The sequence below is a fragment of the Callithrix jacchus genome, chromosome 17 (genome assembly GCF_049354715.1).
Source record: "Callithrix jacchus isolate 240 chromosome 17, calJac240_pri, whole genome shotgun sequence".
NCBI classification, from domain to species: domain Eukaryota; kingdom Metazoa; phylum Chordata; class Mammalia; order Primates; family Cebidae; genus Callithrix; species Callithrix jacchus.
In genome coordinates, this window is record NC_133518.1 from 15,579,561 (window position 1) to 15,591,712 (window position 12,152).

The window sequence follows — 12,152 nt, forward strand, 5'->3', positions numbered from 1 at the left end:
TTTCCTTTCTCCACGTCCTGGACTCTGCCCCTCAATCCTTTCCACTCCTCTCAGCTCTTATACTCTCTGTGAATTTTACCTAAGTGTCATTATGTTTATTCTTGAGCCCTGGCCCCCATACTCTGGGAATCTACATGTTAATCAAGCCCTGCTCCCCGCTTTCATGTCAGTGCACCAGAGATAATACTTGCAGAAACACTGCCTAAATTATAAAGGACAGAGACCATCTTGATGCTCTCTGTATTCAATCCATGTTTTCTGTGGATGAATATATGAATGAGTGAATGAATTTACACGCTGTGAATAGGTGAGAAAGGTGGATCTATAATTAATTTTTGTTATCAGCTTTGAGTAGAATGGGACTCATAGTTTATTCTCAGAATCAACTAGCCATGTAAAAGTGTAACAAATACAAAATGTTGACACTTAGAGGACTTAAAAGATTTGCCCAGAATTTTCTGGCTTTAAAGTGGCTAGTTCCATCTACCTTTATTGATGTCACTACACTGATTTATTATTTATTTTTAAAATATGCACCACTTTATTGTGGCATTATGCTAGGCACTAAAGAAAAAGGGATGAGCAAGAAAGGATCTTTATAATCCAAAGCTCCATGATAGAAAAGAAAGACAACAACCACAATACAGTGTCTTAAGTATTAATCAAAAGAGAATGTATTTTCCAGCATCTAGCTTAGAAATTATCCACGTAATTGTGCGATGAGAGTGTGTTAAATTTCTGGAGAGGTTTGGCCTCCATTTTCTTTGGCTAATGAATCCAAACAAGTCCCCCTTCCTCACTTTGTTCCCTGAGTCTGGCTTTAAGAATCCACTCAGCCAATCTTCTTGACTCCCTTTTTGGCACTTTCTCCCACACAAGAGCCAGAACCAGGCATGGCAAACCAACTCATTTAGCTTGGAGCTCTCAGGCAGCCCACATATTAAGGGAAATACGACAAGTTCTGTACTTGTATGGTTTCCTTAAGATAAAAAGCACAACATAAGTGAAAAGTACTTTAAATGTCTGGGACACAATATGGTATAGTAGAGGAAACAGTATATGGGGAATCTGGTGGGAGATAATACTGATAAATACGGCCTTACTTTTTTTTTTTTCTTTCTTTTTTTAGCACAAAGTCTTCAGTTCCCAAAGCCCTTTCCTGTGCTAACTCTGTAACGCTGAGCAAGTCATACAGTGTTTCTGGACCTTGGTTTCCTTATCTGTAAAATGAGGGGGTTGGAGTTGCTTATCTTTAAGGTCCAGCTTGAAAAGTCTGATAATTTTTTCTACCCTATGACTTCATGTAAAGGTCCAGTTAGGTTACCCACTTCCTCCCGCAGCTCTGGCTAACCTGGGGTTATACCATTCAAATGTATGAATATGAAATTAAAAAACTGAAAATTATTTTGCGTGTATGGTAGGGTATGGGACATTTAAACTCTAAAATTAAAAGGGACCCAGTTCTGTAAAAAAGTTATATGGGAAAAGTGGAAGCACATTGAGATAGCCAGCAGGAAGCAAAGCATCCCAGGCTTTTGACATGGTGTGGACAGGTCTTGATAATCAGAATAAATGCCGTTTCATCATTTCAGTTACAGTATGTTCGTCATTGACTAGGCGTGTACGTACTGTTGCAGGGTACTAGGTTAGAGCCTAAAAATACTGAAGGAAAAGCAAGCTGAAAAGTCAGTCACTTGGCCGTAATACAACTACATTGAAAACCGCTTTAGGATTTAAGCAGATGAAGCAAATTCCAAAAAATAATAAACAATGAAACTTTTACAATAAATATTGAAGGATTACAGCTGTATATTAAAATTTCTATGCATACATGTTAGGGAATTCTCAAAGAATGAAAATGCTGTTTGGAAAGTGCTTGCCAAATTTTTAGTAAAAGTGGTATTTTAGGTAAAGTGTTGTGTTTGCCTTTGGGCTTAAATCGTGCTGGATAATTAAGAAAATTGCTCCAAGCCTATTTAATACAAAAGAGATATAATCAGTTGCCATTATTATTCCAAAAGCATTAGGTTTTTAAAGAAAACTCTCCATCAGGGAGAAACAAGAAATAAAAACAATAAAACTATCGTATTATCTTTTTCTTTTTCTATTTTGGGATTTGACTTCAAGCAGTTCAACACCAGGGACAATGTTCTTCATTCTTCACCTCAGATCACATTATATGGAAGACAGTACATGGAAATTCAGGCTCCTTCAGGCACTCTGAGGTCCAGCACAAAGCTGGGAAGAAGAAGAGTAAGAGGGAAGACCAATTGGAAAACAATAAAGAATGCTTCCTAATAGACAGAAATGGAGTCTTTGTGAGGCAGCAGGAATGTCAGTGAAGGCTTCCAGGGAGCTGGAAGGATGGAGAAATTGGACAAACGAAAATTGGAGCTTTATTTTCTAAAGGAGAGCTGTTTAAAATGATGATGAATTCCTGTGTTGGCCTCTGGGAGTAACTTTAAGTATAATGAGAAACAAAAGTCATTCTAGTGAAAAAGTTTCAATAATTGAGAATTACAGATTTAGATGGATCTGTTACAGGAATGTTGAAATCTACTAACAATATGGTATGTATGATTGTTGCTTTGGGGAAATTATAAAAAACGTACTTTTTGGCCTGGTCCAATGTTGTTAATTTTCTGTGGAACATTTTAAAAGCATGTACATTCTTAATTTATTAGGGTTGTTTTGCTTTGTTTCTACAAATTCGGGGCTTCTGTCTTTTAATAAGGAAATTTAAATATTTATACTTATTCTGATACATTTGTGCTTATGCCAGCTACATTATTTTTCGGTTACAAGCAAAAGCAGAAACCAACTCTGGCTAACATAAGCAAAAGGGGAGAATGCTGAGGACAGAGAATTGATGGTAATGCTTGAAGAATGGGGTAGGCTTTAGTTTCCAAAAATACTGCAACAGTGTCTTCTGTCCAACATGCTCTTCTTCAGTGTGACTTAGATAATCCTCTCATTGAAAGGTGGCATCTCTGCATCCTCCTCTTGAGTCTGCGTAGACTTATGACAATAGTGGAAATGAAGCCTCATGACTTCTGAGGCTAGGTCAGAAAAGAAAATACAGCTCCTACCTGGTTCTCATGGGATGCTTGTTCTTATAACTCAGACACCATGCCATGAAGAAGTTCCAACAGATTGTGGAGAGACCCACCTGGAGAGGAAGAGAAGCTCCCAGCCATCACCCCTGGCTGAGCACTCCCGACAGCCTAACACCACACTTGCTGGGCATGTGAACAAGCCGTTTTAGAAGTGGGTCCTCCAGCCCTACCTCATGCTCTGTGGAGCAAATGAGCCTTCCCCACGAAATCCTGCCCAAATTACACATTTTCGAGCTACAGAAATAACTGTTACTGTTTTAAGTCACTGAGTTCAGAGGTGGTTTGTTTGTTTTAAAGCAATAAATAACTAGCACAGACAACCAAGATATGGAAATGAGCAAGATACAAGGAAGCAGGGCTTCCTATTTCTCAAACTAGGAATGAGGAATGGTCTCTAGTCATACCTTATGGGTAGCATACCACAACTGGAATCAATTAACACTAATCATTTTCAGTCTTGCCATTCTTCCAAAGTTCCAGGTTTCGGTGAAGGTTCCTTTCACCGTTCCAATTTCAAGCACCTCCTTACCTTTTGTCTACCAATGAGCAGAAAACCTGAGTGACAGCCACAAAAATCTGTAACCAAGGGAAAAGAGACAATGATTTAAAAAGAAAAATGTATACAAGAAGTTTGTATTCGTTTTTAAAAAATCACTGCTGTGATAAATCACCTAAAAATTAGTGGCTTTATTTAAATAACACAAATCTACTACCTTATAGTCTGTAGGTCATAAGTCCAAAATGAGTCTTTCTGGGCTAAAGTCAAGATGTTAGCAGGGGTCAGGCATGGTGGCAGATGTCTGTAAGCCTAACATTTTGTGAGGCTGAGGCGGGAGGATCCCTTGAGCTCAGGAGTTTGAGGCCAGCATGGGCAACATAGTGAGACTTCATCTCTGCCAAAAAATTTTAAAAAATTAGCCAAGTATGGTGGCGTGCACCTGTAGTTCCAGCTACTCTGGTGGCTGAGGTGGGAGGATCCCTTAAGTGCAGGAGATCAAGGCTGCAGTGAGCCATGATCTCACCATTGCACTCCAGCCTGGGAGACAGAGCAAGACTGTGTGGTCAAAAAAAATGGCCGGGCCCAGCTGCAGTGGCTTCATGCCTGAAATCCCAGCATTTTGGGAGGCCGGGATGAGAGGATCACCTGAGGCCAGGAGTTCAAGCCTGGCCAACATGGTGAAACCCCATGTCTACTAAAAATACAAAAATTAACCAGGCGTGGTGCCACATGCCAATAATCCCAAGCTACTCAGGAGGCCAAGGCAGGAGAATTGCTTGAACCCAGGAGGTGGAGATTGCAGTGAGCCAGGATCCTGCCACTGCACTCTAACCTTGGCAACAGAGCAAGACTCCATCTTAAAAAAAAAAGAAAAGAAAAGAGGAGAGAAAGAAAGGGAGGAAGGAAGACAAAGAAAGAAGGAAAGAAAGAAATAGAGAGAGAAAGAAAGAAAGAATGGAAGAAAGAAAAAGATGTTAGTAGAGCTGCATTCCTTTCTGGAGGCTCCAGGGGACAATGTGCTTCCTTGCCTGATTCAGCTTGTAGTGGCTGCCCATATTCCTTGATGTATGTGCCCCTTCCTTCATTTTCAAAGCCAGCAGTGTTACATTTCTCAGCGCCTTTTCCGTATTACATCTTCCTCTAACTCTGAGTCCTTTTCTGACTCCCTCTTTTACTTTTAAGGAACTTTGTGATTACTTTGGGTTTACCTTGATAATCCAGGAAAATCTCCTCATCTCAAATTCCTTAACTTAATCACATCTGCACAGTCCCTCTTGCCTTGTAAGGTAACATAATTACCAGTCCCAGAGACTGTAACGTGAACATTGTTCAGGGGCCTTTATTCTGCCTATCACAGTATAGAAAAGCAGAATGGATGCTGGCCGGGCCCCACCACTCTAAAAACATGCCCTTCACACTACTCATTCTGGTTGACCTTTTTTCTTGTCTTCATTTTATTAAATTCATAGTTACTCTTGTTCCATGTTTTTTCCATTCAAGTAGTTCATACCTTAAACACCCCATTTGTATTTATGTGGTGACCTTATGTTTGTTATGCATAATTGATCTATTTTTCTGTGTTTAGAGATACTATCTATATACGCCTCCAAATAAGACAAACAACTTAGCATGCTTTTTCTGCTCCCCTTTCCTTTTATCCTGTGACAACATTTAGTTAGAGACTATTGTTATTTGTATTAACTAGCAATGATGAAAACAATTAAAAATTTAAAATTTTATGTAACAGAAAGTATTTGGCTGCAAAAAACAGCATGCTGAACTAAAGGTGACTTAAATCATGAGAAAAACTTACGTTGCATAAAAAAAATTCAAAGACAGGTTGTTCCTGGGTTAGTTGATGTAGTGGTTCAATGATGTCATGCAGGGTCCAGGTTCTTTTCATCTCTTTACTTTTTTTCTGAAGCTCATCCCATCCTGTTAGGAAGATGGTTTCTGTAGTTCCAGCTATCATATCCTCACACAACCTTGTCTGAAAGTAATGTGTTAGCTATCTCTTGCTGCATAACAAATCAGGTGAATTAAAATGACAGTAAAGTTTATTATTTTAATAATATGGTTTCTATGGGTCAGGGATTTGGGAGCAGACTGGTTGGGTGGTTCTAGCTTAGGATGTCTCATGAGGTTGCAGTTAGAATCAGCTGGGACTGCAGTCATCTGAAGGCTTGATTGGGGCTGGAGATCCACTTTAAAGTGGCTCACCAACATGGCAGCAGGCTGCATGAGTATCTGCAGGACAAGATGGCTGGCTTCCCATAGAGCACTGGTTTTTATACTGGGTGATTTTTCTCACCAGGGGGCATTTAGCAATATCTGGAGACATGTTTGGTTGTCACGACTGGAAAGTTGCTATTGATATCTTGTGGGTTGGAACTAGAGTTACTGCTAAACATCTTATACTGCACAAGACAGCTCTTCACCACATGAATTATCAGGCCCCAAATGTCAATAGAGCTAATGTTGAGAAATCCTGCCTTAGAGCAAGTGAACCAAGAGAGCAAGCAAGGTAAAAGCTGAAATGCCTTTTATTACCCAGCTTTGGAAGTCCTCTGTATTCTGTGTTGGAGGGATCCACACAAGGAAGGGTGTGAATACCAGAAAATGAGGCTCATTGGAAATCATCTTCAGCATAGCTACCATGAGAAAAGAGCTTCTCCTTCCATTTCTCGATTTGTCTTCTCTTCCTTCCTTCTTCCTTCATTTCTTCCGATCTTCCTTCCCTGTTCCTTACTTCCTTTTCTTTTTTCACCTTTCAAAGAGGAAAACCATTTCTATAACCCCACCAGGCTTCTCTGCATTTCTCATTAGTCAGTGTTGAATGATATGCTGATGTCTAAGCCAATCATTAGGAGAGAGAATAGAATTACTGTGATGAGTTTAGACCATTTAATATTCACTCTCCTTCTGGGGCTGGAGAGAACCCATATTTTTTATACACACGGAGGAGGGTAAATTATCAAAATCAGTGTTTTACTCGTAAGGAAGAAAGAGAATGGCTTTGAGCGGGCAACAAACAGGGTTTGCCACTTTTGTCATTGTCTTTTCTATCACACACTTTCTTTTGGGATCCAGTTTACTCTTTGGTGGAAGACATACTCTAACAGCAATTTCAAGGATGGGCAGCAATCTGAATTCTTACATGTCTGAAAATATCTGTCATTATTTTGTACCCTCTCTTAAGTGCTAATGTAGTTTGGTAGTCCAGGTTAAAAACAATTCCCTTAGAAGCCAGGTGTGGTGGCTTGCACCTGTAATTCCAACATTTTGGGAAGCCAAGGTGGGAACCCAGGAGTTTGAGACCAGCCTAGGAAACAGTGAGACTCCATTTCTACAAAAAAAGAAAAAAAAAATAGCTAGGGATGGCAGCCAGCACTTGTAGTCCCGCCATTGTGCTGGGGTGGTGGTGGGGTTGAGGTGGTTAAGGTGGGGGGATCACTTGAACTCACTGAGCTCCTGCAATGAGCCAGCCATGATTGCACTCCTGCACTCCAGCCTGGGTGACAAAGCCAGACCCTGTCTCAAAAACAAAACAAAACAAGAGAAAACGCCACCACAATGATTCCCTTAGAATACTGTTCCCTTGTCTATTAGCATCCGTTGTTGCTGATGAGAAGGTAATCTAGTTAAGATCTTCTTTTTATCCTTCGTGCTCTGAAATCTCACTATGAGGTGTTTAAGTGTGTTATTTTTTACCTATATATTTGGCGCTGAGCTAAAAGAGAGCTTTGTACTTAAAGATACTGGAATATTTTCAATCATTTTTTGAGTATTTCCTTCCATCCATTCTCTAGATATCCTATCAGATGAATAGGACCTTTTGGATTTATTCTCCATGTTATTTAAATTACTTAAACATCTTAGACTAGGTAATTTATAAACGACAGAAGCAGAATTGATCACAGTTCTGAGGCTAGAAAGTCCAAGATCGAGATATCAGCAGATGTGAAATCTGCCGAGGGCTTCTTTTTCATAGATGGCAGCTTCTATGTGTCCTCATGGGCGAACAGCCTCCCTCAAGCTTCTTTTCTCAGGGCACTAACCCCATTCATGAAGAATCTGCCCTCATGATCACCTCTTAAAGGCTCCACCTCTTAATACTATCACTATGGGGGTTAGGCTTCAACATTTAAATTTCGAAAGGACACAAACATCAGATCATAGCAAATGCTTAGAAGAATACCTGCAGCATAGTATTATTTATTCACTTTTTCTATTCAGTTTTTCAAAGACAAGGTCTCCCTCTGTCACCCAGGCTGGAGTACAGTGGCTTATCTTGGCTCACTGCAGCCTCAACCTCCTGGACTCAAGCAATCCTTCCACCTCAGCCACCCTAGAAGCTGGGATTACAGGCGTGTGCCACTAGGCTCACCTAATTTTAGTATTTTTTGTAGAGATGGGGGTCCTGCCATGTTGCCCAGGCTGGTCTCGAACTTCTGGACTCAAACCATCCTCCCACCCTGGCCTCCCAAATGTTGGGATTACGGGTGTGAGCCACCATGCCTGGCAGAAATCTTTAGCAAAAAAATTAGGTATCATTGTTGGAGCCTCCTTTTCTTTTTCCTCTTTTCTCATTATCCTGAAGTTAATCTGTATCCTTTCTGCCTGTATCCATGCTTTGTATAGTTTATTACATATTTACACAGGTGTAAACAGCATATTGTATTATTTGGCAGGTTTTCAAACTGCACATAAATGATATCAGTTTTCTTAATCCTTCAGATTACACCAAGAAAAAAAATAGAGTAGGCCTTAGACTAGAAGCCCGGAGCAGGCAATGAGAGCTAGCTATAATTTAATAATATTTCTTATTTTCCATTATATTTATTTTAATAGTTTCCTCCCCCACTTTTTTTCGAAGCAAGTGTTGTTGGCTTTCCATTTAAGGTAGTGATTTTGTTTTCTTTTTATATTAAATGTAAGAAAAAATGTGAAGTGAGTAGTAATAGTACAGGTAATACAGAGACACAGTCAAAAATTAGGAAATTTATGCTGGAACACTTGATTGAAAGGAGAAAGTTCAAGTTTCTTCTTCTCACTTTCCTCACCAGTTGGAGGTTCCTTTGACAATACAATATCTCCTTTTATGCTATTTCCTGCAGCCCACACCCCTGCCTTCCCCTGGCTGTCTCATCAACCTCTCAGGCTCTTAGGAAGCCCTCCTCCATTTAGCACCTGTCGTCATACTGCATATATAACTTTCTCATCTAAAATGAAATCTAAGGGTAGAATTTAATGCCATTACCATGGCACCTCCACGGTCCAAACAGCTCAATAATTTCAAAAAAAGTTGATCTATTTGTGATGTTTCAAGTATAAAAACAGGCATAAAATGAAGGCTTTCCATGGAAAAAACATTTAACTCATATTTCCTTATGTTTGTAGTTTTAAAAAATAGTTGTTTATAGATCTTAATATTTGATCTGAAATTATCTTCTTTCAACCTTGAGACAATACACTAACCTGTTGTCTAGATGAATGGCAAAAGAACAGAGACACAGAAGAGAAAAATAAGAACAATGACGGGAAATTGATCTTTCCTTCTTTCTTCTTCTTCTTCTGCTTCTTCTTCTTTTTCTTCTTCTTCTTCTTCTTCTTCTTTCTCTCCTTCTCCTTCTTCTTCTTCTTCTTCTTCTTCTTCTTCTTCTTCTTCTTCTTCTTCTTCTTCTTCTTCTTCTTTTCTTCATTTCGACGTGGTGGCTTACTGTATACTATGTCGAGCCAGATGATTTTACTAAAAAATGAGAAGTCAAGTAGCGTTTTTAGCATAAAACGTTCAAATGTTTGACATTCAACGTTCAAAGGCAAAAGCTCCCAAACTGTTGAGGCCATTGAGATGCTGCAACATTTTCACGAATCGTGGTGCCTGATCTACAATGTTTATGAAAACAGAACAATGTACACCAGATGCGGTTTCAAAGTTTTCTAATGTCTGCAGTCTCCATGAACTAACTGCTTTGGCTTTCACTCATTCATTCATAAGCCTTATTTTGAAGCTGATATTCATACTGCGTGATTAGGAAACCATCAGGACACGGGTCAGAAGAACATTCTGCTGTTAACAGAGGAGCAAAGAATGCTTTCAAAGCTACTGCTGTATTTGGGGAAAAGTTCAGTTTCAGTGTTTTCTTTCTATGTATTTTGCGTGGCTAAGGCGGGAGAAGAAGGGCTGCGCAGGGATTGGGGGAAGTGACTTCCCACTCTTGATTACAGAAGCAAGGTCATATATGCCACTGTAAAACATCCAACCTTCACAGGAGAAAGTGGGTGAAGTGAAGTCGCTCTCACGTACACATCTTCCGCGTTACTTCTTATCCGCTAACCAAACTTTCTCTGTCAATCTGGGCAGGTCTGCCTCGCAAACCAGCCGGGAAGAAACGCCGAGTGCCGAGGCGGTGGGCGTTGCCTCACCCAGTGTTGGCTTTGGAGTTACCTGAAGCCTTCTAGCTACTGCACCCAGAGAACAAGCTTCTCGTTTCAACTCGGTTGTTTCCGTGGGGAATTGCGACACGAGCAGGTCCTGGGTGTGGCGATGCCAAGAGAGCGCTCAGATCTCCCATCTTTCCCGCATCTGGCAAATCTTCCCAACCCCGAGTCGGCGAGTGACCGGCGCCCGGGACCAGCCGTCGGCATTCCGGGGACCGCGGGTGGACCCGACCCCGCCGCAGCTGCAAATTGCCGAAGCGCCCGGCTGGGTGCACTGTGCGTGTACGCATCTCCCCCACTCTCTCCGCGCCTGGAGGCGGATCCCCTTCCTTCCACACAAGTCCTTATATGCACCGTTTGCACCAGCCCGCGTAACTCCAGCCCCACAAATAATTAATGGGGAAGGGAGGGTGTTGCTTTTTTTCCCTCCGGCTCTTTCTCAGAGCAAGTGCATTTGAACCTCGCGGAGAAACCCCAGGATGCGATTGAAGGGCCATTTTGCTGCAGTGCACGAATTGGCCACAGAGAAATAGAGCTTGGGTCCCCGTGATAAGCAAGTCAAGGTTCAGGAACGGCCCTTCGCCTTCGCCCCGCGGAGCCCGCAAAAGCCTGGGCGGAAAGGGTGCGCGCCCCTCCCCCCTCCACGCTGGTGCAGAGGGACCGGGTCAGGAAGCGCGGCCTGCCGCTCCCCAGTCCTAGACCACGCCTCCTCCGCCTCCCCCCACCCCTTCACTCCTCCCAGGAAGCGGTGATAGACAGTTCTGTGTGGTTCTCCACCCCCACCCTCCCCCCGCGGAGTGGAGGAGTTGATGTGTCTCATTATAACAGCCAATGCAGCCGCCATCCACGCACAAGCAAAGAAGCATGTCCCATTTAAATACACCCACGCAGCCCCAGCGCCCTTAGCCGATCGGGGCGCTCAGCCCACACGCACCGCCGCTCCGGGCTTGGAGATCCGCGCAGGTTGGGCTCCCGGACCCGGCGGACCCACGCGCGGAGGACCGAGATCCGGCGCTGCGGGGCTGGGGTGGGCGGGGGAGGCTGGGCCCGGGGCCTCTGGCGCGGCACCCGCATGAGGACGCGAGTGAAATAGACCAAGGTGGAATTTCCAAGGGAGCAGCTTCGGGGTGGTTTTGGTCCATTTCTCCAGCGAAGAAGTAGACATGGCGAGCGACTCCCCGGCTCGAAGCCTGGATGAAATAGATCTCTCGGCTCTGAGGGTGAGTAGGACATGTTTTCTGGTTTCTTTCCAGGGGTTTGGGTCAGGGTGAATGAACTCGGTGCGTGGACTGGGGGCTGGGGCCGGGGCTGGGGCTGCTGGGCGGCAGCGGGAGAATGCGACGGGGAGGGAACCGGGATTTGCGTTTTGATTCGGGGCTGTGGGGTGCTCCCGGCTGAGTCCCTACGGCAAGGGCTGTGCGGTGCAGTCTTCCTTTGGCAGTGGCCGAGGCGCCCCCGAGGGCTCGTGGAGCTTATGCCAGTTTCATCGTAGACCGGTGTAAGAGCATTAAAATGAAAGGCGTGTGTGTGTGTGTGTGTGTGTGTACACGCCCCGGGCAGTTGTCTGGTGCCAAGGCGCGAGACCCGACTGTCCCTTCTGCAAAAAGAATGCCAGCGTGAAGAAAGGCACTGGCCCCTCACGTTTTCCAGCTACCTGCAAGAAGACACTGAGAGGCTGGCTCTCCCCGGGGAGCCGAACCTTCCGCTCCGAGGGGCAGTTATTGCTATGCTGGTCTTGTAGATGGCAGCTGCCTCCCCCTCCCCCTTTTCTGCCTCCCGCGCCCGGCGCCCTCTCAGCGCTCCCTCAAATGCCAGTCTGCCACTCACCTTTATTTATGGCTTTAACTCAGCCCTGCCTGTGCTTTCTGACTTCGTGGCTGTAATGTTTCAGTTTTATGGCTGAACTTAACGCAGGTGAAAGGGATGTGTTTTCTGCTTTTCCTCAATCAGACCGGAACTCCCTGGAGTGTGTGTGCGTGTGCGTGTGTGTGTGTGTGTGTATGTGTGTGTGTGTGGTTTCCCCGTGTCTGTGGCCAGTCCTTTGTAGAGCACCTCCCTCCCCCAGCCCCACTGGTTTGCGTTTACCTTCACGTGAA

The 12,152-nt window shown here is 43.5% G+C and overlaps 1 protein-coding gene across 8 annotated transcripts in view; it reads left to right on the forward strand.

The window, feature by feature from the left end:
• The first annotated feature begins 10,904 nt into the window (after positions 1 to 10,904).
• The window catches only part of TNIK (TRAF2 and NCK interacting kinase), a 416,471-nt gene continuing 415,223 nt past the window's right edge, over positions 10,905 to 12,152 (forward strand). For 5 of the 8 annotated variants that reach the window (XR_013528405.1, XM_035278926.3, XM_035278927.3 and 2 more), the window contains exon 1: positions 10,905 to 11,276. Coding sequence is in view for 4 of the 8 variants with exons in the window: in XM_035278926.3 (XP_035134817.1) it covers positions 11,220 to 11,276 (57 nt within the window). In the remaining 4 variants the exon portion in view is untranslated. Of the gene's footprint in view, positions 11,277 to 11,410; positions 11,555 to 12,152 lie in introns of those variants that run through there. The other 3 variants (XM_054247171.2, XM_078353846.1, XM_078353847.1) reach the window with 1 other exon arrangement.